Genomic DNA, 23,615 nt, shown 5'->3' with positions numbered 1-23,615 from the left:
GACTCTGAATACTCTCAAATTCTGAAGATGGCAAGGGTAAAATACAGGGAACTGAAGGCTATTTATAATTTGTACAGAAACTAGATGGCAGTTATACGAGTCGAGGGGCACGAAAGGGAAGCAGTGGTCGAGAGGGGAGTGAGACAGGATTGTAGCCTATCCCCCATGTTACTCAGTTTGTATATTGAGCAAGCAGTAAAAGAAAAAAAAAAAGAAAAATTTGGAGAAGGAATTAAAATCCAGGAAGAAGAAATAAAAACTTTGAGATTCGCCGATGACATTGTAATTTTGTCAGAGACAACAAAGAACTTGGAAGAGCAGTTGAACAAAATGGACAGTATCCTGAAAGGAGGATATGAGATGAACAGAAACAAAGGCAAAACTAGGATAATGGAATGTAGTCAGATTAGATCAGGTGATTCTGACGGGATTAGATTAGGAAATGGCACATTTAAAGTAGTAGGCGAGTTTTGCTATTTGGGCAGAAAAATATTTTATGATAGTCGAAGTAGAGAAGATATAAAATGTGGACTGGCGATGGCAAGGAAAGCGTTTCTGAAGAAGAGAAATTTGTTAACATTGAATATATATTTAAGTGACAGGAAATCTTCTCTGAAAGTTTTTTGTGGAGTCTAGCCATGTTTGAAAGTGAAACATGGAACTTATATTTTTCCCTGAGCCATTTTAGTCTCTTCTTTATCTACGATAATGATTAAAGCGGAAGAAATGAATTAAAATTTGTGCTGCGGCCGGGACTCGAACTCTGTCTTCTTGATGTTTAGCATTTCTGCTTAGCAATTAAGAAGACCCGAGTTCGATCCCCGGCCGCAGCACAAATTTTAATTCATTTCTTCTGCTTTAGTCATGAAACACAGACGATAAACAGTTTAGACAGGAAGAGAATAGAAACTTTTGAAATGTGGTACTACAGAAGAATGCTGAAGATTAGATGTGTAGATCACGTAACTAACGAGAAGATAGTGAATAGAATTGGGGAGAAGAGGAATTTGTGGCACAACTTGACTACAAGAACGGATCGGCTGATAGCAGATTCAGAAGGATGCAGGTTGCAGTAGTTATTAGGGTATGAAGAAGCTTGCACAGGATAGAGTAGCATGGAGAGCTGCATCAAACCAGTCTTTGAACTGAAGAGCACAAGAACAACAACAACAACAACAACAACAGGTGGAAGGTTAGAGATATTGTGACAATCATCACAGTTTGTTGTAGCCTACTGAGAAGGTGTTGTTAACGGTTTCAGTGTCCGGAAATAGAGATATTGTTTAAGACTGACAATGCAGAGCACAGGAGGTAATGGGCTATATTACCAGAAAAAGCTTTTTTAATGACGAAAATCTACAGCACTTAGTCACGACATGATTTAATCACTAAAAGACAGCATGGTATGAAGAGGGACAGTTTAAATTGGTATTGAGATACGAAACACTCCAGTTTGTGACGACTGTGTGGATGTTAAGGAACTTCGTATAAAACTGTTCGTTATTTTTGTTTTTGCAGTGTTAATAAATACCTTCTTATGGCGAAACTTTTTCAACTTCCAGGCTGATCTTTAGCCTTTTGTTGCATCAATAAACAATGAAAAGTTTTATTCTCTCTGTCGGTTAGCGTAGTAATAAGTTAATTTCGTGTCTAGAAATCGAGATTTAGAAAAAAAATCTCGGTATCAGTTGCATCGATGTATTAATTCGTATCTTTGCCGTGTTCTGTCTTCCTTGGCGAGATCTCGATCCGACATCTCATACATCTACCCACTAGCAAGCAAGAATTCGACAAATATGTTGCTTTTTTGCAGTTTGACTCTAAGCACTATGAACTATGAGACAAGAGCAACTATATAATGACAAACACAGGAAATACCAAAAGAAACAATACGGCTTTATTGACAGGGAGTCCACTATACACGACGCTGAGCTAGATGCCGCTTTCAGCCAGTCAACCTTTTGATGTGGTGCAATTGTTAGGGCTCTGGAATCGTCTTCGGGAAGGTTTATTTTGAAATCTCACTTAGACTGTCCTGATACACATTTTCGTGGTTTTCTTTAAATAGTTTCAGAGAGACACAGGAAACCCTCAATTGCCGAGTCGGCAGTCGAGTTCCTTCCTCGTCCAATTGTGATAGTAAATCATCTTCAACAAATTCATCGATGGTGGAATCGTTAAACTCACAACTTTCTTCTGCAGTCATTTGCCGAAGTTCTCAGTCCATCACTGAGAAAGTAACAAGCTAGAAACCCAGTTTCTCTAATTGGAAGTAAATTTGCGGGACAGGGACCAGCGTTAACACATCCTAGGGAATTTATAGAAGAGTTTATTTTTTCTCTATGTTTCTCCAACGATGGGGTTAATGGGGAAGCAACACTGTCACAGTTGAACTAGGAGGAAGATCGACATTGGACTTAATGAATCTACTACTCCAGGATCTGTTTGAAGTTATGTAAGAAAGACTACGGGAAATGTATTATCGTCTTTGCTTCGTGAAATATATGTGTCATGTACTATATCAGTTAATATTTTTCAAACACAGTAGCAAAGTCTTGGTACATATCTGCTAAAAGAAAAATTATTTCGGGTCAGGAAGGTATGCAGAAGAGATGAGACGTTGGAATTCTGAAATTATATGACATGTACATGAGTAACAAACACTGGACTCTTAGAAATGCAATTTCATAATAATAATTCTGATAAAGTTTCAGTTTACAATAGAACGACTATAGTGAGGACTTGGGCGCATGGTAACAGCTGTTAAAACAATATGGTTACGTAAGTGTAGGTGACAATAGCCCGAGCAATTTCTCTCCGAAATCAATTTAGTCGACAAATATTCATAGAATGGAAAAGGTGATAATACAACAGCTGCTTGTGAGTAGTGTACACACTGTCATTGTGTTATGCGTGCGCAACATTCACTGATACTAATTCTGATCTCTAACAGAACTCAAATCGAAATGGTAATCTATCGTTGTAGGTAACGGCTTCTTTCTACAAGGTGTCTCCGTGACGACATCAGAAGCTTTTGGAATGGCGGAGAAGGGTAAATGTATCAATCTAAGGCATCCTGGTCTGGAGAAAACCTAGTCGAAAATTAAAAGCGAAAATCGTACTGATACTTCTGACAGTAGGATACATGTACCAGTACTGCTTTTGCTAAGATAGCATGGTAGGCATCGTCCAGAGCTGGTAGTGTGGACCAAAACTAAATAACGATGTCTAGTAAACATGCGCTCTAAAATGCATACCTTAAGAGCTGTGGGGACATGTTCAGTAGAAGTGTTGAATGCTACTGACAAGGGATTTCAAATTGATTCCATATTTCTAGATTTCCAGAAGGCTTTTGACACTGTATCACACAAGCGGCTTGTAGCGAATTGCGTGCTTATGGAATATCGTCTCAGTTAGGTGACTGGATTCGTGATTTTCTGTCAGAGAGGTCATAGTTTTCAGTAACTGACGGAAAGTCATTGAGTAAAGCAGAAGTGATTTCTGGCGTTCCCCAAGGTAGTTTTATAGGCCCTAGGTGATTTGCTGTTCGTCCTCTATATACACGATTTAGGAGACAATATGAGAAGCCGTCTTTCGTTGTTTGCAGATGACGCTGTCGTTTATCGACTAGTAAAGTAAGCAGAAGATCAAAACGAATTGCAAAACGATTTAGAACAGATATCTGTATGGTGCGAAAAGTGGCAATTGACCTTGAATAACGGAAAGTGTGTGGTCATCCACATGAGCGCTAAAAGAAATCCATTAAACTTAGGTTACACCATAAATCAGTGAAATCTAAGGACCGTAAATTCAAATAAATATGAAGGAATTGCAATTACGGACAACTTAAAGTGGAAGGAACACGTAGAAAATGTTGTGCGGTAGGCTAACCAAGGACTCCGTTTTATTGGCAGGACACTTAGAAAATGTAACAGATCTGCTAAAGAGAGTGCCTACTCTACGCTTGTCGGTCCTCTCTTGAAGTACTGCTGCATGGTGTGGGATCCTTACCAGACAGAATTGACGGAGTACGTCGAGACAGTTCAAAAAAGGGCAGCACGTTTTGTATTATCGCGAAATAGGGGAGAGAGTGTCACTGAAATGATGCAGGATTTGGGGTGGACATCATTAAAACAAAGATGTTTTTCGTAGCGGCGGAATCTTCTTACGAGATTCCAATCACCAACTTTCTCCTCCGAATGCGAAAATATTTTGTCTACGCCGATCTACGTAGGGAGAAACGATCGCCATAGTAAAATAAGGGAAATCAGTGCTCCCACCGAAAGATGAAGGTGTTCTTTTTTTCATCGCTCTGTACGAGATCGGAATAACAGAGAATTATTGTGAAGGTTGTTCGATAAACCCTCTGTCAGGTACTTAAATGTGATTTGCAGAGTATCCATGTAGATACAGATGTAGATGTGTTCCACAATAGAGAAGATCAACAGGTACTCATGGCTCTTAAGGTATGCACTTTAGAGCCTCTATTTACTAGACATTTTTTCTTGTTTTGGTCCATACTATCAATTATGGAAGCTGTGTACCTTATAATCTTAGCAACGACAGCACTGGTACATGTATTCCACCGTCAGAGGTATCAGAAAGATTTTCACTTGCAACTTTTAACTAGGTCTTTCCCGGACCTTGGACCTTAACTCAAATTGATACATTTACCCTTCTCCATAACCCTGAAAGTATGTAATATCATCACGTAATCACCCTGTATAATGTCGGGAAATATTGCAGAATTGGAGGGCATGAGAAGCATAATCTGTTTTACGTACCTCGATAGGATATGAAGGCAGAGTATAATAAAACGCTTGCTGTGTGACACATTCTCCTATATAAGACGAAAAGCGGTGTGCTGCTGTAGCTGATGATAGCTGAGTAGTGTGGAAATGTTAGGCTTCGCGGTCATCTTACAAGGGGATTACGTCCAAATTTGACGTATACGGGGAGCTTTGCTGGAAATGAAAGTGACAGAAGTGAGAGCTCCAGATGGCGAACTCTTCAGAAAAAATGGCATGTTTGGCACTGTCGGGCGAGGCACGAGCCGTTTATGTTATACCAGGCACCGGCGCAGCGGAGAGAGTGCAAGATTGCAAACCGAAGATCGTGGTATAGGACCCGTATGCGGAAACATTTTCCTTTTATTGATTTTAAATTTTCACTTTACTTACACGGAAAATAAACCGAAATAATGCTCATTATATTACATTTACTAATATCTTCATAAAAAGCATGAAAAGGAAAGGCAAAGGAAAGTTTACGATTACAAATACGTTAAGATGTTTTTGAAACATTGCTCTTGGAAATAACAGCGAATGTAAATGCTATTAAAATTTTTATATGATAAAAAAGTGGTTTATACCGCACACAATAATTTTATTTTTAAAGATCTGACGGGTTTCGATCAGTGTTTGATCATAGTGAGACCGTTACTCCATACTGACTGCTAGAGATGATGGCCCGCACGGAACATGAACTGCTCTAGGAGGGCGTGCAGAGCAACATTAATACAGCTTGAAAAGTCGTAATGCATAAGACTTTGAAGAGAGACAAATTTCGGAAACGTCCTCGAGTGTATTTGGATTTAGAATTGCAATAGCAAATCGTTCTTTCTCAGTCTTGTAATCTGCTTACACAATCGATTGTAGCATGTATATTTATCGCGGAATGAGAATAGCGCCTTGAAGTACAGAGATGAGCCAGCGCAGTATCTACAATTCAGAGAGAATTCTGTCAAAGATAAAGCAAGTTAAAATCATCTAATTGCATTTCCCTGAGTGTAACTGACTGCTCACTGTCCACTTGAATTCAAATGATAGTAATATATGAGGTATTCAAAAACCAAGCTGTCCCTCCCCCTTTTTGTTCAAAATAGTTCAAATGGCTCTAAGCACTATGGGACTTAACATCTGAAGTCATCAGTCTTCTAGACGTAGAACAACTTAAACCTAACTAACCTAAGGACAACACACACGTCCATGCCCTAGGCAGGGTTCCAACCTGCGACCGTAGCAGCAGCGCAGTTCCGGACTGGAGCGGCTTGGCCATAGCAGACCACTCCTTTTTGTGATATGACCGATTTACATTACAGTCAGATAAAGTAACTCTCTGGATGTCAGTATGTCTTTCTTCGTCGTGATCATGAGACAGACATTATCGTGGTCTCTATGAAGTATTCACTGTAATAAATTCCGGACGGAAACAAATGGAGTTTTTGCTCCGAAGGACGTGCAGATGTCATTTTATATCAGCCCAGAGACAACAAAAGACAGGTGCTGAACTTAATAACCGACAACAACAACAATATCACGCAGCTCCCGAACCAGGTGCTAAACGCACCCCGTGTACCCGTATGGAAATCTTCTCTGTTGTTACACTCACTATTTTTTCCATTCATAACAGCACTTCTAATGTTAACGTCATGTAATACATATGTTTTCTTCATCACCTTTGTCCCCATTCGACAGTTGTAGTATTAATGATTCGTCATTAACGGAGTTTCACTGCCTTTCATTTGCATCGATCATCGTCTGTGCAACTGAAGCAACATGAAACGTCGCTGAAGCATTAATTCTTGTAGAACAAATACGACGAGATATGATTTCCAAAAAGTATGACTGAAAATGAAAGTTGGATTGTACAGGCACGACAAAAAAAAATAATGCATAATGAGGAGGAAGAAACTCAGGACCCACATCACGAAGATTGGTTAAGTTTTGCTGCTATGGGTCATCTGTCTAAAATAGAGAAACAAGAATATTTTTGACGTGTTAATTAGAGTAAAATCGTTGTTAAAACACTTATCAAGTGAAATAAAGGAGAAAAAGCCAATTTCGTTCCAAACTGTGCCTTCTGTAGGCACACCCTTTGAATTTCGAATGGTATTTGTAGTATTGCGGCAGCTCGTATATTGGAAGAAGTATTGTGAAATACGCTGGTATTACGCAAGTGAAGGCAAGTGCCAAGTCAGAAACTGCCAATAATGACGTAGATAACCTCTTTTCTTGACAAATGTCTAAATTTTGAGAGAAAGAATTGGAAGTGCATATATGTACAATAATCGTTCGTCGTGGACATTATTTCCTCGTCGTATCGCTTCTTCCCCAACATGTGTTTTTTTTTTTTTCGTACCACTTCTTTAGAGTTTTTGTACGAAAATTCTACCTCAAAATACAGGTAAAGGAAATTAAATTTTTCCTTAAATTAACATGGTGAAACAATCACTGCGTAAGCTAAACGTGCGATAATCATGGTCTGAAAACCAATCTGGTCCACTGGAACTCCTGACAAAGCAAAATGGTAGCAAGAACTGCATAAAGGTAGTTTCATACTATTAATAAATCTTTTTCTGAGAAATTTGCGATATGTTTGTATAGGAATATCAACGGAAGATGCCGCACCATCAGCAAAAGGGAGAAGCGTGGATATATTCTCAGGAACCAGAAAGATTTTACACACGCGTACTTGCGTAACATACCACAATGTCAAACCAGTGACGTTACTAACTCCTGCCATTTTGCGCCAAAAATTGTGGTGCATTCCGATGTTATTACTGCTCGGAGCAATGAAAAGAATTGGCTGTGTAACGAGAATTGTTGACTGTGACAGATGTCACCGGTAATTTATTTTCCGGCCGCTGGAAAACAAGGCGTAATTCGTCACGCAGCAGGCAACAGAGAGCCGAATGCGCGTGCATGGGTGCGTGGGCACCTCTGCGTGCATTACGTGCCTCGATGCTGAGAACCTTGGGAGACAGATTCGTTCTGCGCCATACTTATTCAGCGCTAGAGATGCGCCTCGTTTTGGCGCAGCGCCCGTGACACTGATGTTTGTGCTCGCATTTCTCACTGCTCCAGAGGTTAAAGAGGTTACGGCCGCACACGGAAGACAGGTATATGGGCGAAACATTGGGATAGGCGGTTTAAATCAGAGCGTAACAGTGCTTTTCCGGTCATTAAGGAAAAGTGGTGGGGCCGTCTTTGTGTGGTCAACACGGCAGATGTTCGTCGCAAGTCCATCTCACAGCGGGCAAGCTTTACGATCGAAGCAGGCTCCGTGCTTTGAAGACCTCTTCAGGGAGTTCGTGAAAGCGGAATAGCTGACAAAAATTACGGAGAAATTCGTTGACAGACCCAAGGACGGTATTAGCTTTGCAACTCAACTGGCTAACGCTCGGAATATTTGATTTGTACTCAGATAAGTAATCAGATTTCCATGTAGGTTCCAGACTGATCCAATTATTCTTTTAGTCACAATGTGACTCTTGACAGGCTTTTTTATGTTTGTGCTAGGATGAGGTTGTGTGCACTTGTTCCTAAATGGGAAAGGTCAAGAGAACGCAACCTTGCATAACAGCGTGCCTAGTGACGTCCTGAAGTGCTTATTACATCATTCTCATCGTCTACTGTTTTGCTTTATTTAAGATTATTGTGTAGAGGTTATTTGTACCTGTCATGAAAGTGACAAAAAAGTAAACAAGAAGGTCACATAATTGTAGAATACGCTGCAAAATTTACAAATCAACTTCACTAATTTCTGAACAATGCGTTTCTTCTTATTCCAAGTTCATGTATTCCCTTCAAAACGCCTCGTCACAAGGCTGAAGTATTCGAGCTCCCTTTTTCTCTATGCTTTTTGCAATTTCTTGTTATTTTCGCATTTTCCATGCTGTTTTTCTGTTTGAAAGATTATGTTACTTAATTCACAGGCTTTGTCTTGCAAACAGCAACTGCAGATGAACGAGTTCTTCTTTGGTTTCGGTAAACCCTTCGACACTCTACCACATAGTTTGGTAATAACTGCAATAGCATCATACAACATCTATTCACAAAAATCCGAGTGGATCGATGAATACATAAAATGATCAGATAGGACAAATAGGACCATCAAACTGTGCTACGACTAAGTTATCAACAGCAAATTAACGTGTGGAAATGCAGGAAGACTTGCAGAAATTTTCCTGTAGTGTAGCGAATGGCAGCGCTCTTTAAATACGGATAAATACAAAATAATACCCATCACAAGAAAATGAATACGATACTCTCAGACTACAAGGCTAATCTTCGTACATCCATAGCTGAAATAAAGGACAGTGGGACGTCAGCTGGTATAACACTATATTAAAAATGCAGAAATTCCTCCAGCTGTATTTAAGGTGTCGATTTTATTTTGGTAACTAGTTTCAACGTTGTAACAACGTCATCTTCAGGCTCATACACTTGTTGGCGTCAACTGCGTGCGGCTGTTACAGCGATGAAATAAAATCGACACCTTAAATACAGCTGGAGGAATTTCTGCATTTGTAGTATAAATACAAGGTTAATAGTGAACGTCTGAGGCCCATCAAATCATTTAAATAATTAAGGATAATACCTTACAGTAATGGTGAAATATGGCGTACACGTGAAATCAGTAGTAGGGGAGGTGAATGGAGACTCAGATTTGTTGGAAGAGTATTGAGATAGTGTGGTGGGTCTGTAATGGAAATCGCTTACACGACGCCTGCATGGCGAATTTTAGAGTACCGCAGTAGTTTTGAGTTCCTCTCAGGTAGATACAACAGCATACATCGAAGGAATTCAGAGACCACCGATCATACTGTAAGAGATCAGTATACCCTTACAAAAGGCGTGACAGAATTCTCGCCGACTTTAAATGGTTATCTTTGGAAGAACAGATACACTGTTCTCACAAAATCCAACTTACGAAGAAAGAGTGCAATAGTTGCGTTGCCACTATCGTATATAGCCTCGGAATGGTGAGAATAAGATTTACAGTATTTGTGAATAATTGCTACGACAGCCTTTCAGTAACATAGCGTCTATCAGTATGAACTTATAAATTGGTGGTGACAATTTTTGCCCTCAGGTTTTGCTGTCAGCATTTCAGTTTCTTCTTAAAATTGATATCCAGACGACGAATGTCGTGACACGATCCAGAACCAAGAAAATTTTTAACAGCACAACAGGTAGAAGCGTTGTAGATTTTGAGCATGTACCCTGCACATGGAACTGTCAGGTAATCAGTGAATTCTTTAGCTACAAAAATGGAATGTTAGAAAGAGAGGCTGTCTTTTCGACATCAAATGATCAGCAACGTTAAAGTACAATCTCTGGAAACAAGCACATGACAGAGAGGCTTGCACTATAACGCTGTTGGCATTATCGTACCAAACTGTTTCAGTAGCGCCTCAAATGGCATAAATTCAGTTCTGTTTGCAGTTTTTGCTTTTGGAAAAGGTGCACTCGTACCTTAATTACGTAGGAGGTACTTCTGCGTGATTTCTTGGTGTCAGTTGCTACTGTTTCCTAAATTATAATATTCATTTATCACCATGCATCTGACAACTCCTGAAAGAAATTCTTTGTTTCTTTTTATTTACACAGAGTGTTAGATGTCAGATGACGTTTTAAAACAAACATGATAGGACTACATCTTAAAGAAAAACAATCAATATGTACATGTGATTTAATGAATATCCTATGTCGGGTTACCATGTTATGGAGTTTGAACAATCAAAGATGGTCTAAGTAGTCGGAGAGTCATAAATGTTTTATTAGTTCTCATGTTACATGTAGATTGACGGGGGAGAGTAATGCTTAGTTTTAGAGGATTTTTTAAATGTAATTTGAAGGTTTTGGTAACTTAATTAATTTGATACTTCTTATTTCTGTAGTATTTCTACTAGTTATTTCTTTTCTACACCTTTTCAATTGAGTAAACGCCTTAGAGTATTAAGTAAATAGCGAACGAAGTATTCAAACTGTTGAAACATGTATGTATCAAATTAATACACAGCCCGCTATACATAAACATAAGGCAGTTTATGTAGCATAAAAGTATCAGTAGCGTTTAAAATAACTGGCTAACACTTACGAATATTGTCAACCGTTCATGATATTTCCGTTTAGCAATAATCTCATGAAAATATCACTAAAATCTCATACGATATTTACACTGTTCGAAAACTGAAAGTTACTGCGGTTTCATCATTGATTACATTAATTCATTTTGACACTACAGAAAGACCAGTTCTTACATAAAGGCTCCGATAGTAAATCTGTAATCACGAGAACTTGCTAAAATTCTTCGATTGTTCAACACGATCGATATTAATGGAGATAACTTTCTTGAAATGGCTCTGGGAAGTACTGAATTGAGGATTTTTGTATTTTTGTAGAACCTTTACCCAGTTCCGCAAAGGCAATCCAATGTATTTGCAGGTTTTTCTGCTTTCATTGGTTGTATGTTTCTCGAGGCAGTAACAAAGAGAGCTTTATTGAAAATACTTAGGAAATGGTGCTTTGAACAACATTTCGTAAATGTGAGTTGATGCTCATTATTTTCCCATAAATGTCTGCCCATACAATTTTGAGTTTATTGGTTTAACTAGCGGTTGTTATTATATGAACTCTTTAGAACTACAAAATTCATGTATGGGCGAAACTTAACGTCATGCGCACAGTTACTCACTAGTCCAGTTTCCCGGTGGAGTTTATAAGAACATAATATTAATCACAAACAGCAACTTTTCTTCGTGTTCTGCAACGTCAAGAAAGTGCGTATTTGTTGTAATTACTCCTAAATTCTAATTTGGGACTTGAGAAAATATTAGCAGTACATTTTTATTCATTTTTTGTGCAATTTTAAAATTAGTACAGCCATAATATGTGATGGTTATAAAACACATTTAAGATGTCACTCAGATGATTAAGACCTACGAGATAATTCATATACATGTCTCATCGATTACACAGAGTTTATAAATGGCAGCTGGTTGAAAGAGAGAAGATTTCTAACTAGTTACCCCCTTGCTATCTGAGATCTGCAAACATTCGAAACGCCTGCAGTTTCACATCAGAAGCGATTAGAAATCAATTCTGTAAATTACCGTAAACTACAGTACTGGTAAAAATTATGCCTATAATTTATAAATTCTGTTGTATTTTCCCCAGTCATTATGCAAGCCCAAAATACATTAACGCAATATATATATATATATATATATATATATATATATATATATATATATATATGTGTGTGTGTGTGTGTGTGTGTGTGTGTGTGTGTGTTTGAGAGAGGTAGAGATGTTAATGGTATCATTATACTTCAAAAGAATTTATGAGGAAATTACAAAACACAGATTCCCAAATTGGCAGTTCATTACTTTGCTACGGGGATGTAAATCTTGTAGAGGAGTCTAACCTGGTGACGACCTCTGTGTAGAAAAAAATAAAATGAGATAATATTTCTCGGAGACGAATACGTCGAGGGCAAACTTCTAGGCATACAGAAACTGTTATTCTTATTTCTCGCGGTTTCGTAAAAGATGCTTACCATGTGTGAAATGTGACAGGTAACGGAGTTTTGTGAAGAAATGCTGAACTTATGACTATGTGTATGCTGCACACAACAGGCTCTTATCTAGCATTAATAATAAGGACCTAGCGTAGGACGAACTTCACAGTTGACAGCTTTCCGCCCAGCGATTAACAGTCTACGAACGAGCATGTGTACTACCACATCTATTTCACACACTAATACGTGTATTTCTGAGCAGGAAAGGGGATGTACCGACGAGAGTCCTCAAAACTAGCGGAGAGCGTGCGATGACGTTTTTAGCTGGCATGGTGGACTCTTAAAGAATTTCGCGAGGCATGTGACACTTCTTAAGGTATGCTCCACATGACATCGGCTGTAATTTTCATACAGACTAATTTACGTTGCAATCCTAGAGGTCGATGTCACAGTACATATTATTGAGAAAGGTGTGGATTTTAATTGGGAATAAGAAAAATGACCATACATTGAAAGAATTGAATACAAACCTCCCAAAGGAAGTGGCATATACAGAATCAATGAAAAAGAGGCAACTGGTCCTTGGAGGTTATGTAGTCAGGACTGACAACTGGAAAATCACTTCCAGTATCTGTATTGCTGTCTCTGGAGCTACAAGCGGACAAGACTAGTTAGATTTATCGTAACGATATTGACGACAGAGACCAGTACAAGATTCTTATCAGAGCATCAGCTCCTCTCCATACACAGAAGCATTAAACATTCGTCTGAGAATTGGAGCGAAATTAAGTCAGGGGCGAAAAAACACACATAGCGCCAGGGTGAGAGAGTGCTGGGTCAGAATTAAGAAATGCGTGGTGCAGGCCTAAACGAAATATAATAATAATCGTGGTAGCCAAGATAATCAACCACAAATATGATTACGAAGTTATCAGCAACTTCTAACGAGAAATAATAGATCTAGTATTTGCTGTAGATACCGTAAACGTGTACAAAGACACACGAACAGGACACATATTGGTACTGAATGTTTCTGATTACTTTTTATCAACAGCTTACAACCGAGGAGAAGCGATGTAGTCAGCGTATTAGATACTACAAAGTAATCACGCGCATAGAACACTTACTGGTGCTGAAACTGATCTGTGACAATAACAAGAACAGTAGTCGACCACACTATTTATTTCATCATTGTCGATTTTACGACTGAAATGTTCATTACTTTCTTCATCTACACCCCTTACCGTGTTATGAATATAGACAAATTTGACAGAGTGATAGTACATGTCAAGCTTAATATTTAGTCACAATGAGATGTGGTATTGACTAACACCAGGTGGAAAATAACAGTCACTCTACCGGCCAGACACGTTACGTGACTACCGTACGCTACGTCTACTTCTTCGGCTCTTCATGGGGCATGCCCCGAGCTTCCTCGCATCACATCACATTCGCATCATAAGACCTCACTTACCTAATATCGTAGCTGTGCCATCCATAAAACAGAAAGATTCGCAAAGTCTCGCTCTATTTCTGATGTCCGCTGTCCTGTACTCTGCGCACAGTTCAGTGCCAAAAGGAAGTTGAAGCACATCCACATCCTTTATCGTCCTCGGAACATTTGCCGAAAAACTTAGCGTGTATGTTAAGTTTCCCTTCAGTAAAACAGTAAAGCAAATGCTGCTATCTTCTCCGAGTTCCACTCCATCCTCATTTAATTTTTTCATCAGTCACACCACATTCTGTTCCCCCAGCTACACAATGTTCTTAATTTTTGAGTATTTTTACTACATTCTTCTTTCTCTCCATGTTCTACCCCTTCTTACATGCCCTCATGCCCACTGATGCACGCGCTCATATTTAATCCGTCTTTAGTTTGTCTTTATTGTTGTAGTTCTCAAGATCGAATATAGGCCTAACTTGGCTCTGAGCACTATGCGACTTAAGATCTGAGGTCATCAATCGCCCAGAACTTAGAACTAATTAAACCTAACTAACCTAAGGACATCACACACATCCATGCCCGAGGCAGGATTCGAACCTGCGACCGGATATAGGCCTAACTTGTCTTTTGTTTCGGCACTGGTTATTTCATTGTAATTTCCAATTTTGAATTATATATTGATGTAACTTACAACCCTTTTCCGTAATGAATGCAATGTAAAATATATGAACTCTCTGATTACAGGTAAAAGACAAAATGATGACTATAAACTTACCAGTTGAAAAAAAATCCATTAGTATTAATAACGGAAGTATAGTCAGACAGGAAATTTCTCACCGATTTCTAGCTTCCACTGGCGGTCTTTTATGTAGCTCCAAAATGATGGATTCCCTGTTTTGAGAAATTGAATTAGATTTCCCCACAGCAATCCTCATTGAGTGACGTGTTTTAGTTTTCGCAATTGTGGCTTCAAGCAAAGCGAGGGTGGACACGTTTTTGATTCTTCTCCACTTATGGACCATGGTTTTCTGAACGATGTTAGGCGTACTCTTTGCAGCTCTCGAAGAGCTGTCATCCTAAGGCCAACTCTACCTCACCAATTCATAGCCACGTGTACGCTGCCCACAACAGGCACATATTTCCTGTTTTTTTCTTTTTTTCCTCTCGTAGTAATACTGACAAGGTGTGAGGATGAACTTCGTGGTTGACAGGATCCTTTAAAAAATTTATATTTCTTACGACACTATTAGATGAGAATCTTTTTTTTCAATGTAGTAATAGGTTGCTGCCAGCCAGTATTGTCGTCAGTTCACGGCATATGGCGCAAGCGGGATCCGTTGCCTTGTCAACAACACTCGAACGCAATGTGACTTTAGTGTGACGTGATTACAGGCCGGTCGCAAACTGTTACGGCATTGTGCAGTGGTGACGTGATTTGCCAAAAAATACACAAAGTGGACGAAGAAATGTCAACAACTTATGTACGAGATAGAGTGTAATTTTTTTCGAAAAAGGCGCGTTGTAGTGAATCAGCATTCAGTGACAGTTTTATATCGTCGACGAGCGAGCAGTTGTCAGTAGTAGGGTGGCACGTAGAAGCACTTGTCTGGGGCTAAAGGGTACTTTCGGCAGAGGGTCGGTGTTACTACAGCTAAACACAGTGCGACGGGCGACTGACCTGCGGGCGAGCAAGGCAGGCTGGGCAACATGGCGACAGCGGCGGAGCTGGTGAGCGGCGGTGGCACCCCTGGCAGGTCCATCTTGCCCCAGGAGGGCGCGGCGCGGCTCGGCAGGCAGCACAGGCTACTCAGGTCGCTGCAGTTGGCCGGCGGCGCGAGCGCGTTCGTCGTGATCAGCATGTTCACTGGCTAGGCGCCCGTCTGCGTCCGCGTCCGCAGTCTGCTTACTCCGCCCCGGGCCGCCTCCATCCACCGCGCGGTACTGCAGAGAGCGTCTGTGTTGTGTCCGTGGGTGCGCGGCGCGACCACGGTGGCTGGGAGGTGGCGCTGAGTCACGGGCCTCGAGGAAGCGGCGACTGCGCGGTCGTGAGTGAGCACGGCGCGCTTCGCTTACCGCTGGCGCGCGGGCGGCGAGGGGCGCCGAAGACCAGTGGCGCGCAGCTAGCGCCGCCCTGGAGGGGCGGAGGGGGAGCGGAGGGGCGGGGCAGCGCGCCGCGGTGGGGGGAGCGCGCCCTGCCACCGCCCGCCGCGGGAAATCAATTACCGCCGCGATGATTTCCGCGCCGATGACTGCGAGGGGCGGGCCTCTGCCGGGCCGCCGCTGCCGCACTACCGCACCACTGCGTTCCGTGTTTCGCACGGGACCAACCTCGGTCGAGTGTCCTCGACGGGAAAGGACGGCAGAAACGAGCTTCGGGACCGGATTTTACCTCACGGCACTGTTTATGGCCCCTTAATAATGACATCCTCCAGCACTTGTGAACGTGGGGGATAGATGAAGAGTCAGCAGGTGTATTGTGGATTTCCTTGCACAGCTCTTTCTCAATATGACTCACGGTAGCCTGGTCTCGGTGGTAAAGGACGGCAGAAGCGAACTTAGGACCGGATTTAATCTCAAGGCACCATGTACGACCCCTTGATAACAAAATCGCGCACCGTATGTGGTCTTAGGACGTGCGAGCGAGATAATGAGTCAGAAAGTGTACAGTGGATTTCCTTGCATAGCGCGATCTCAGTGGGGAGAGGTAGGCAGAGGTGGTCATAGGGGGATGGTTACTTAAGGACAGTGTTTTTCATGCATTGCTACCGACATCTTGTGGCTAGAGTTACTGGCTCTCGACACCGGGCCCCGGATTCCATTCCCGGCCGGTTCGTGATTTTCTCCGCTCGGGACTGGGATGTGTTTGTTATCATCATTTCATCATCATCGACGTGCAAGTCGCCAAAGTGGTGTCAAGCAAGTCGCCAAAGTGGTGTCAAGCAAGTCGCGATGTGGTGTCAAGCAAGTCGCCGAAATGGTGTCAAATTAAAAAAAAAAAGAAAAGAAAAGAAAAAATGAAATTGTCCCAGGCTGCTACACTTCTCAGAAGCAGTCTTACGGCCAAATATGCCACAGTCTTACGCACATCTTACTTTCTCTACTACTGATGACATAAATAAATTACTCTCGATATTTCTCTGTGTTTCGTACCGAATAAAACTTATTGAATTTGCCTCAGCTGGGGAAAGACGCTGAAGGTATATACTTCGGGGCACTATTTACGGCCCCTTAAGCTACCACGTACAATTCTCAGCGCTTGTGCTGTTTCAACACCGGATCGAAAAAATATCGTAGATAACGAGTCGGCAACTATATTGTCGATGTCAGTCCGTTGCTTACTCTTAATTGGGTGTGTTAGGTTCGGTCGTGGTGGTCTGATGACTTCATGTTAGTGGTTTTGGCTCTTCACCATTCATGAGATACATAAATTTCTGTCGATATTACACTGTATTCCGTGTCGAGTAAAATTTAATAGATTATCTTCATTAGGGAAGGAAGTTAGGAACGAGTTAACTTCGAACCCCCAAAATTTCAAACTTTTTCTGGTTTTCTTCAGATTCCTCCGGAACTAAATGTTTAATCGAAAAGGCCAAGGTTACCATAAATGCAGAGCATTAAATTCTGCATCAATTAAGTACCATAGCTTTGCTGTTTGACTAAATCCTCCTGTAGAAAAGTTACGCCGCGAAAATGAATTTATACACATTTTTCCGAAATTACTCATTTCGTCGCTATAAAACGTGCAGCGTCTGAGGACTGGCCAACTTGACGAAAAACGTTATAAGAGAAACTGTAGTTTGAAAAAGTCAAAGAAAGTGACAAAAAGCCTAGCTTTTAAGTAAATATCACCGTTATTCAGTTAACCACATGGTTAACGACTAAGACCAATGTTCTACTTGCCATTCAGTCAAGTTCTCGAGTATTCACTTTTTTATTTTTGTTATTGGTATATAATGTCTACTAGTTTTCGAGATAATAGTTTTGAAAATTATGACATGTACAGAATAATGTTAATATATTAAATATACGACAAAATATTTGTTTACAGTGGTTTTAGTGAAAAGAAATGCTGTTCACTCTTCCGTAATCCACACTAATCTTATTTTATAGAGAGGAGAAAAGATTGCTGAAGAGATCCGCAAACCGTTGCTGATTTGTTTATTGATCACGAGAGAGTTAAAAGTCGAGAGCAGGCGCAACACTATCGAATTATGGTATATTGTTGCTTACCGGGCGCAAAATTAAATGAAAATATGGACTTGAACTCTGTTTTCCATCCAGTGACTGTCTTATCTTCACAGCGAATTTCTATGGAGATTTATTTTGGTAAAATTGAAGAAATTAATCCGTATGACATGACACGTGATTGAAACGAGCAGTCGGTTTGGACCAAGCAGTAGTCGTTTACTTCCGTGCAAAACGATATCAGTGACCTGTACATATTTCTTCAGCTATGAACAAACTTTGTAGAGAGATTCATTTCGTATTATTTACAACTCTGGTATAATTTATAAGATAGACATACGACAATGGATTTACCTTATTCATGGGAATGCGCTTTACTGTCTATAAAATATTTTTGGGGGCTGCTGTTAACATCTGCACGACTACTTCAGTGGTACTCTTCTGTTTCCTTATACTTTTGTGTTATTACTTTTGCTACTTATTGTATTTCGTTTCCACACATTCCGTAAGAGTCGTAGCGCTTTACTGCCAAAATTGGATACTGTGTATGTTCGCTGTCTCTGTAAAGTTAGTGCCGAGGCATTGATACAGTGGAGGGAGGAGAGAGGGAGACGGAGAAAAATTTATATCTCTTCTTTCTCGCCTGTACCATTGTGGATGTGATTATTTTCACGTAATGACGAGAAGCCTATGCGACAGTTGTTTCACATGATTATTTTCGAAGAATTATATTGTGTTCGATGCTTAGGAAAAATAGAATTTCCAGTTTCACTCTACGGAAGTTAGAAAATATCGAAATAATTATTAATGAGTGAATATTTGTTTTCGAGCCACCGTAGGTAAGGTAAAAAATTGCCGTTATGATCTTTGAGTCATTATAACAGTTACACTCTCATTTTCATTTTCTTTCCTGATCTGATGATTTTCGAGAAAATTTTCAGGTGCATCTTAATCGTTGGAGTGAGGCATCCTAACATTAATTTTTCTGAATATTAACAGTTGAGGCTGGCAGGCCGCCACGTACTGTTAGCTTTGCGGTGCGTGTTTCTTTCATGTTGGCCAACTATGGCGTAGGGATTTAAAATTATTTTCGACGTAGTGGCCTGTTAAATACCAAAAAGATGTTAATCACCACCAGATTTCATGTCAAAGAAATATTTCTCTGCCATGTAGGGCACTACTACCGCTCTACAAAATATGCCTGTTTTCGGAACTCCATTACAGATGTAGGGGAATAAATTTACAATCAGTTCGTAAGAGCTGCAGTGGTGAAGTTAAACGTTGTGAACAACTGTTAATCTTTTCTAGACGCATTTGGAAGTAGCAAGTGTCCCACCTGCTTATTGCTATGTATGTTCGCAACATTTTAAGCATTCATTACATTTATTTCTTCTCCGCTAGTGGTTGTTGACATGTTATTAATCATGAGAGATAAGAATTTATTTTTTTAGTCTGTGGACACTCTGTCCAACAACATCTCATTAACAAATGACTTTTTCCTGAATAAATTATTATGCATAACAGCTCGATTTTCGTTTCATTCGTTCCGCGTTATCCGTTAGCGGTTCTTTCTCATTGCACGTAAACTAATTCGATCGACCTCTAAGTGTTTGTTAAAATTTCTCCAGCGTGATTTTTAAAATGGGTTCGGTTTATCATAATCTCTGAAAGCCACTGCATCCTATCGATAACAGTTTCTTGTTCTAGTTTCTCTGTTTCATTTTTCTTTATGACTCCTTACAGTCTATTTAATGATTTTCTATTATTTTCATATATCACTGTCTATTCGATTATTCCTTTAGGGCTTCTTTTCTGTGTGTTGGTAATGTAGCCCCCTAGTAACGGAATCTGTAGTTGACTCAGACAGATTTTTTTCTCTTCCCATCAAAAGAAAAACAACAGAAAGAATTTATAATTTTCACTAGGTTTACATTTTTTTTGGAGTTTCAGATATTTTATTCAAGCAGTAATTTCTTTATTACCGCACTTTAATGTTGAATACTATCTACTATGGATGAGTCCTTTGTATATGATTAACAGTTATGCATTTGCTGATTTTAACTTTATCGAAGTCCGAACAGTACCGTGAAAAACGGAACAACCGACGGAAAATAATAAATGTAACTGTGCACTCCGAACGTTCCACCAATCTAAGTAAAGTTGAGCATAACTTAGATGACCGAGCAGGTAATCCATTTATCGGGACGGGACTCGATCCCCTCTGCCTACGACACCAACTGTAGATTGCCTCAAGGCTAGTATTTCCTCGGACGCAATGAATTAAAATTGGTACCTTACTGCCATTCATTGGCTTGCCTAAAATTTCGTTTCTCTGTCTCCTCTTTTAATTTGTAAGCAATTAGAGGAAAAAAGAGCTCATTCAAGTCGCTTGTGTAACAACAGCGCTTAGTAATGCGCAGCGAAGTACGGTCATTATTAGCTTGTCGTGCCGGAAGGCTTTTGGTATTTCATGGGCCAGTGTTAATATTTGAGCGGGGGTCATTGATGACGAAACTTTCTTCGGATATCGCGTCACGCATTACGCTGCTGCTAGTTCTCCCTGTTCTCTGATCAGCGAACCCGTTTCCACAGTACTTGTGGTCCGACCACTAGGTTCATGTTTAGACATAATACAGGATATGAAGTGATGTGGGCAGATCGCCTAGTAAATACGCTAACTCTCAAATGAAGTTAGACGGTGAAGAATGAGCGTAGAACCAGTTCCTCACGAAATAAGATTTTTGTTGCTTGTGTAATGTCATTCTTTCCGTTATCATCAGATAAGCCAATCAGGATTAATGGGAAACACACATTTCCGCTCAAAAGTGACTTTCGCACATCAGAGTTCTAAACTTATATGATGCCGAATCAAATTTCTAGTTCATTTCGTGAACATATACTTTATAATTTTGATGCACTGAACGATTTTCCAGGACTTGATAAATAAATGCACTTCCATCTTCTCTGAATTATCACTTACCTACGGAATGATCAAAGCTACACCTTTGCTACTTCCTATGTACTCGTAAATACTGCTGAGGGACATGTTTTCCAAAGTAATATATTTGCTAAGAATACAATTTCATTTCGTAATTACTTCAACTTTGATGAAAAATAGAAACCATCTATAAATTGTAATCATGTGAAGTGTCACTCTCCGCAATAGGTGGGCATAATACTAGGAAAAATATGAAAGTACAAAGTGTGATTTGAAGATGGATAAATTCAGGAATGAGGCTTGAAAATGGAAACAGAAAAAATTTCATAAGAAATATATCTTCCGTTTCTGAATGAAGGGTAAACTGCTAAAGCGAAGAAGAATTCTTCAGATATATTCAGAGTAGGGACGTGTTTATGGGATAGGTTTCCGCGTTTGTTGTGTCCCAGTTTTGACAGTTCAAATCTCGTTTGCTGTCTCATTATGGACTAGTTGGCGAGAAGACTAAGGCACTATATTTCAATAAACTATTGAGAACGTTATATTTGCTGAAGTAAACTAATAACTGCCGCGCTTCCGGTTTATTTTATTTCTGTTTCTTTTCCTTTGTTTTATTTGACTACCTTTGATTTAGCGAAATGGTCCATTAATTTCTGTATGATTCGCAGGGTCGAGAATAGTTCATATAAAACTGAAGATGAAGCTGTCTACATTAGCATATCATAGGTCAGTGGGGGCTCTCCACAGCGTCTTGTTCCATTTGAAGGACATAATCTTTTTTTTTTTTCAAATCAGTATATTCTGAGAATAAGAATGTTCAGTGCGTCAGTTCTTTAGCTTAAAAGTAGCCTTTTGTGCACAGGAGTCCTGAAAAATTTATCTCCCCTCGACTTTCAAATTTCAAAAACAGTCCTACTGTGAGATAACGGCTGAACAGTGTATTTCTGAAAACTTTTGTCTGACGCTTAATAATGAATTTTGTGCTCTCGTTTCACATTACCGAAATTGTGAAATTTCTGAACAAGGCGAAATAATGCAGCTATCGTGACCGTTGAGTCCACTAATCATGGTCACACTACAAATGATATCACATTACGTCAACGTTTATCTAATGTAATTTTCTTCTTTATCAACGCCTTTTTATATTTATCCTTTATCTAAAAAAACTCAGGGATTTCAATTTTGTTTCGATTCCTACGAAAAGAACGCGTATCTCCGTTATTTTCGTATTGTCTCGAGTGTTAATACAGCTACACAATATCGTTTATTGTCATAATCCCAGGAGGGAGAGAGAGAGAGAGACAAATTAACTGGAATATAATAATAATAATAGATTTTGTGCCTCTATTAGAACTTGAATTTTCTCATAAACAACCAACGTAAAAATAACGGAAAGATGGTTGTGTATGTCTGCGTTTGCATAAGGGTGCTATTTTTAATCTGCTTATTGATAACTGAATACAAGGAAGGTAACACTTACAGAAAATCTATCTATCTATCTACCTATACCCGAATCCCGCTCCAGCTACTGCCGGGTCTGGATGCTGACGAGTCCTCTCCATTTGGCTCGGTCCTCCCACCACTTTTCTTCCTCCACTTGCTGCCAGGCCACACCTCTCCTTTCAACAGATATTCTCATTCCCATTTTCCACCGTGTTCTTGGGCGCCCTCTAGGTCTTTTCCCATCCATCTTTAGTTCTTCCATAATTTTGGGGAGTCTCTGCCCATGCATCCTCTTAACATGCCCATACCATCTTAATCTCTTTCTTTCAATTTCTTCTCTCATACTTTCTTGTTTGAGGTCCTTTCTGTCTACATTCCTTACTCTGTCCATTCTTGTTTTTCCCTTAACTGCTCTGAGAAATTTCATTTCCCCTGCTTACAGTCTGCTCCAGTCCCTTTCTTTCATTGTCCATGTTTCTCCACCATAGGTGACAATAGGGAAGTAATAATTCTTATACATCAGGAGTTTTGCTCTTTCTGAAACTTCATTATTCGAAATCAGATGTTTTATTGTTTGGTAGAAATTGCCTCCCTTCTGTAAATGACATTGTTAAAACTACTACAACCACAAATTTCTAATTTACTGCAACATATTAGGGTGAAATGACAACTAACTGGTAACATGTGAAGCGTATTAACTTCTACAGCCGAAAGAAAGTCATCTATCCCCGGTTACTGTAACGAGCGTTGATCTGGATTGTAAGGGAGGTACAATGGATTTCAAATATTACAAGTATATACTGCCATACCAAAACTGTACGTGCAAAAAATTGACAGTTACTGGTCTGGGTCTGCTATTCATTAAGAACAAACTGGTGTTAGCACAGCTGTAAAGAGCTTGGAAGCTGTTGTTAGTACTTGCTTGGGAGGATGAGAGATCCGTAAACTAGTCAAGCAAAGACGATTTTGGATTACGTAATTCACTAAGTCTTAGAATGGTATTACTGAGACGACTCGAAGAAAAAGTTACAGCACCTTCTGTCGAAAAACGTAAGAAAAGGCATGGAAAAATAAAGGAGACTGCTCATATCGAATGCTCCCGTGAGCCACATCAGGAAGCGTCGTTGCATTCAGGCAGTTGATGCACTAGAGTAGTAACGACTTCTTTCCCGCAGCGCTGCTGGTGTCGGTGGCAACAGCTGGTCGGCGACACAGACACACACACACACACACACACACACACACACACACACACACACACACGTACGGCGGTTCGCGGAAGCCGCAGTTGCGTGTACA

The 23,615-nt window shown here is 40.0% G+C and overlaps 1 protein-coding gene across 1 annotated transcript in view; it reads right to left on the bottom strand.

Moving 5' to 3' along the window:
• The window catches only part of LOC126252605 (NK1 transcription factor-related protein 1-like), a 307,154-nt gene extending 291,370 nt beyond the window's left edge, over nucleotides 1–15,784 (bottom strand). Inside the window, exon 1 of the mRNA XM_049953508.1 lies at nucleotides 15,429–15,784. Coding sequence (XP_049809465.1) covers nucleotides 15,429–15,609 — 181 coding nt within the window. The 5' untranslated portion in view covers nucleotides 15,610–15,784. The remainder of the gene's footprint in view (nucleotides 1–15,428) is intronic.
• Between the last annotated feature and the right edge of the window lie 7,831 nt (nucleotides 15,785–23,615).

Source organism: Schistocerca nitens, chromosome 4 (genome assembly GCF_023898315.1).
Source record: "Schistocerca nitens isolate TAMUIC-IGC-003100 chromosome 4, iqSchNite1.1, whole genome shotgun sequence".
Lineage (NCBI taxonomy): Eukaryota > Metazoa > Arthropoda > Insecta > Orthoptera > Acrididae > Schistocerca > Schistocerca nitens.
Note: the sequence above shows the minus strand (reverse complement) of the source record. Positions and strands in the feature narration are given on the sequence as shown.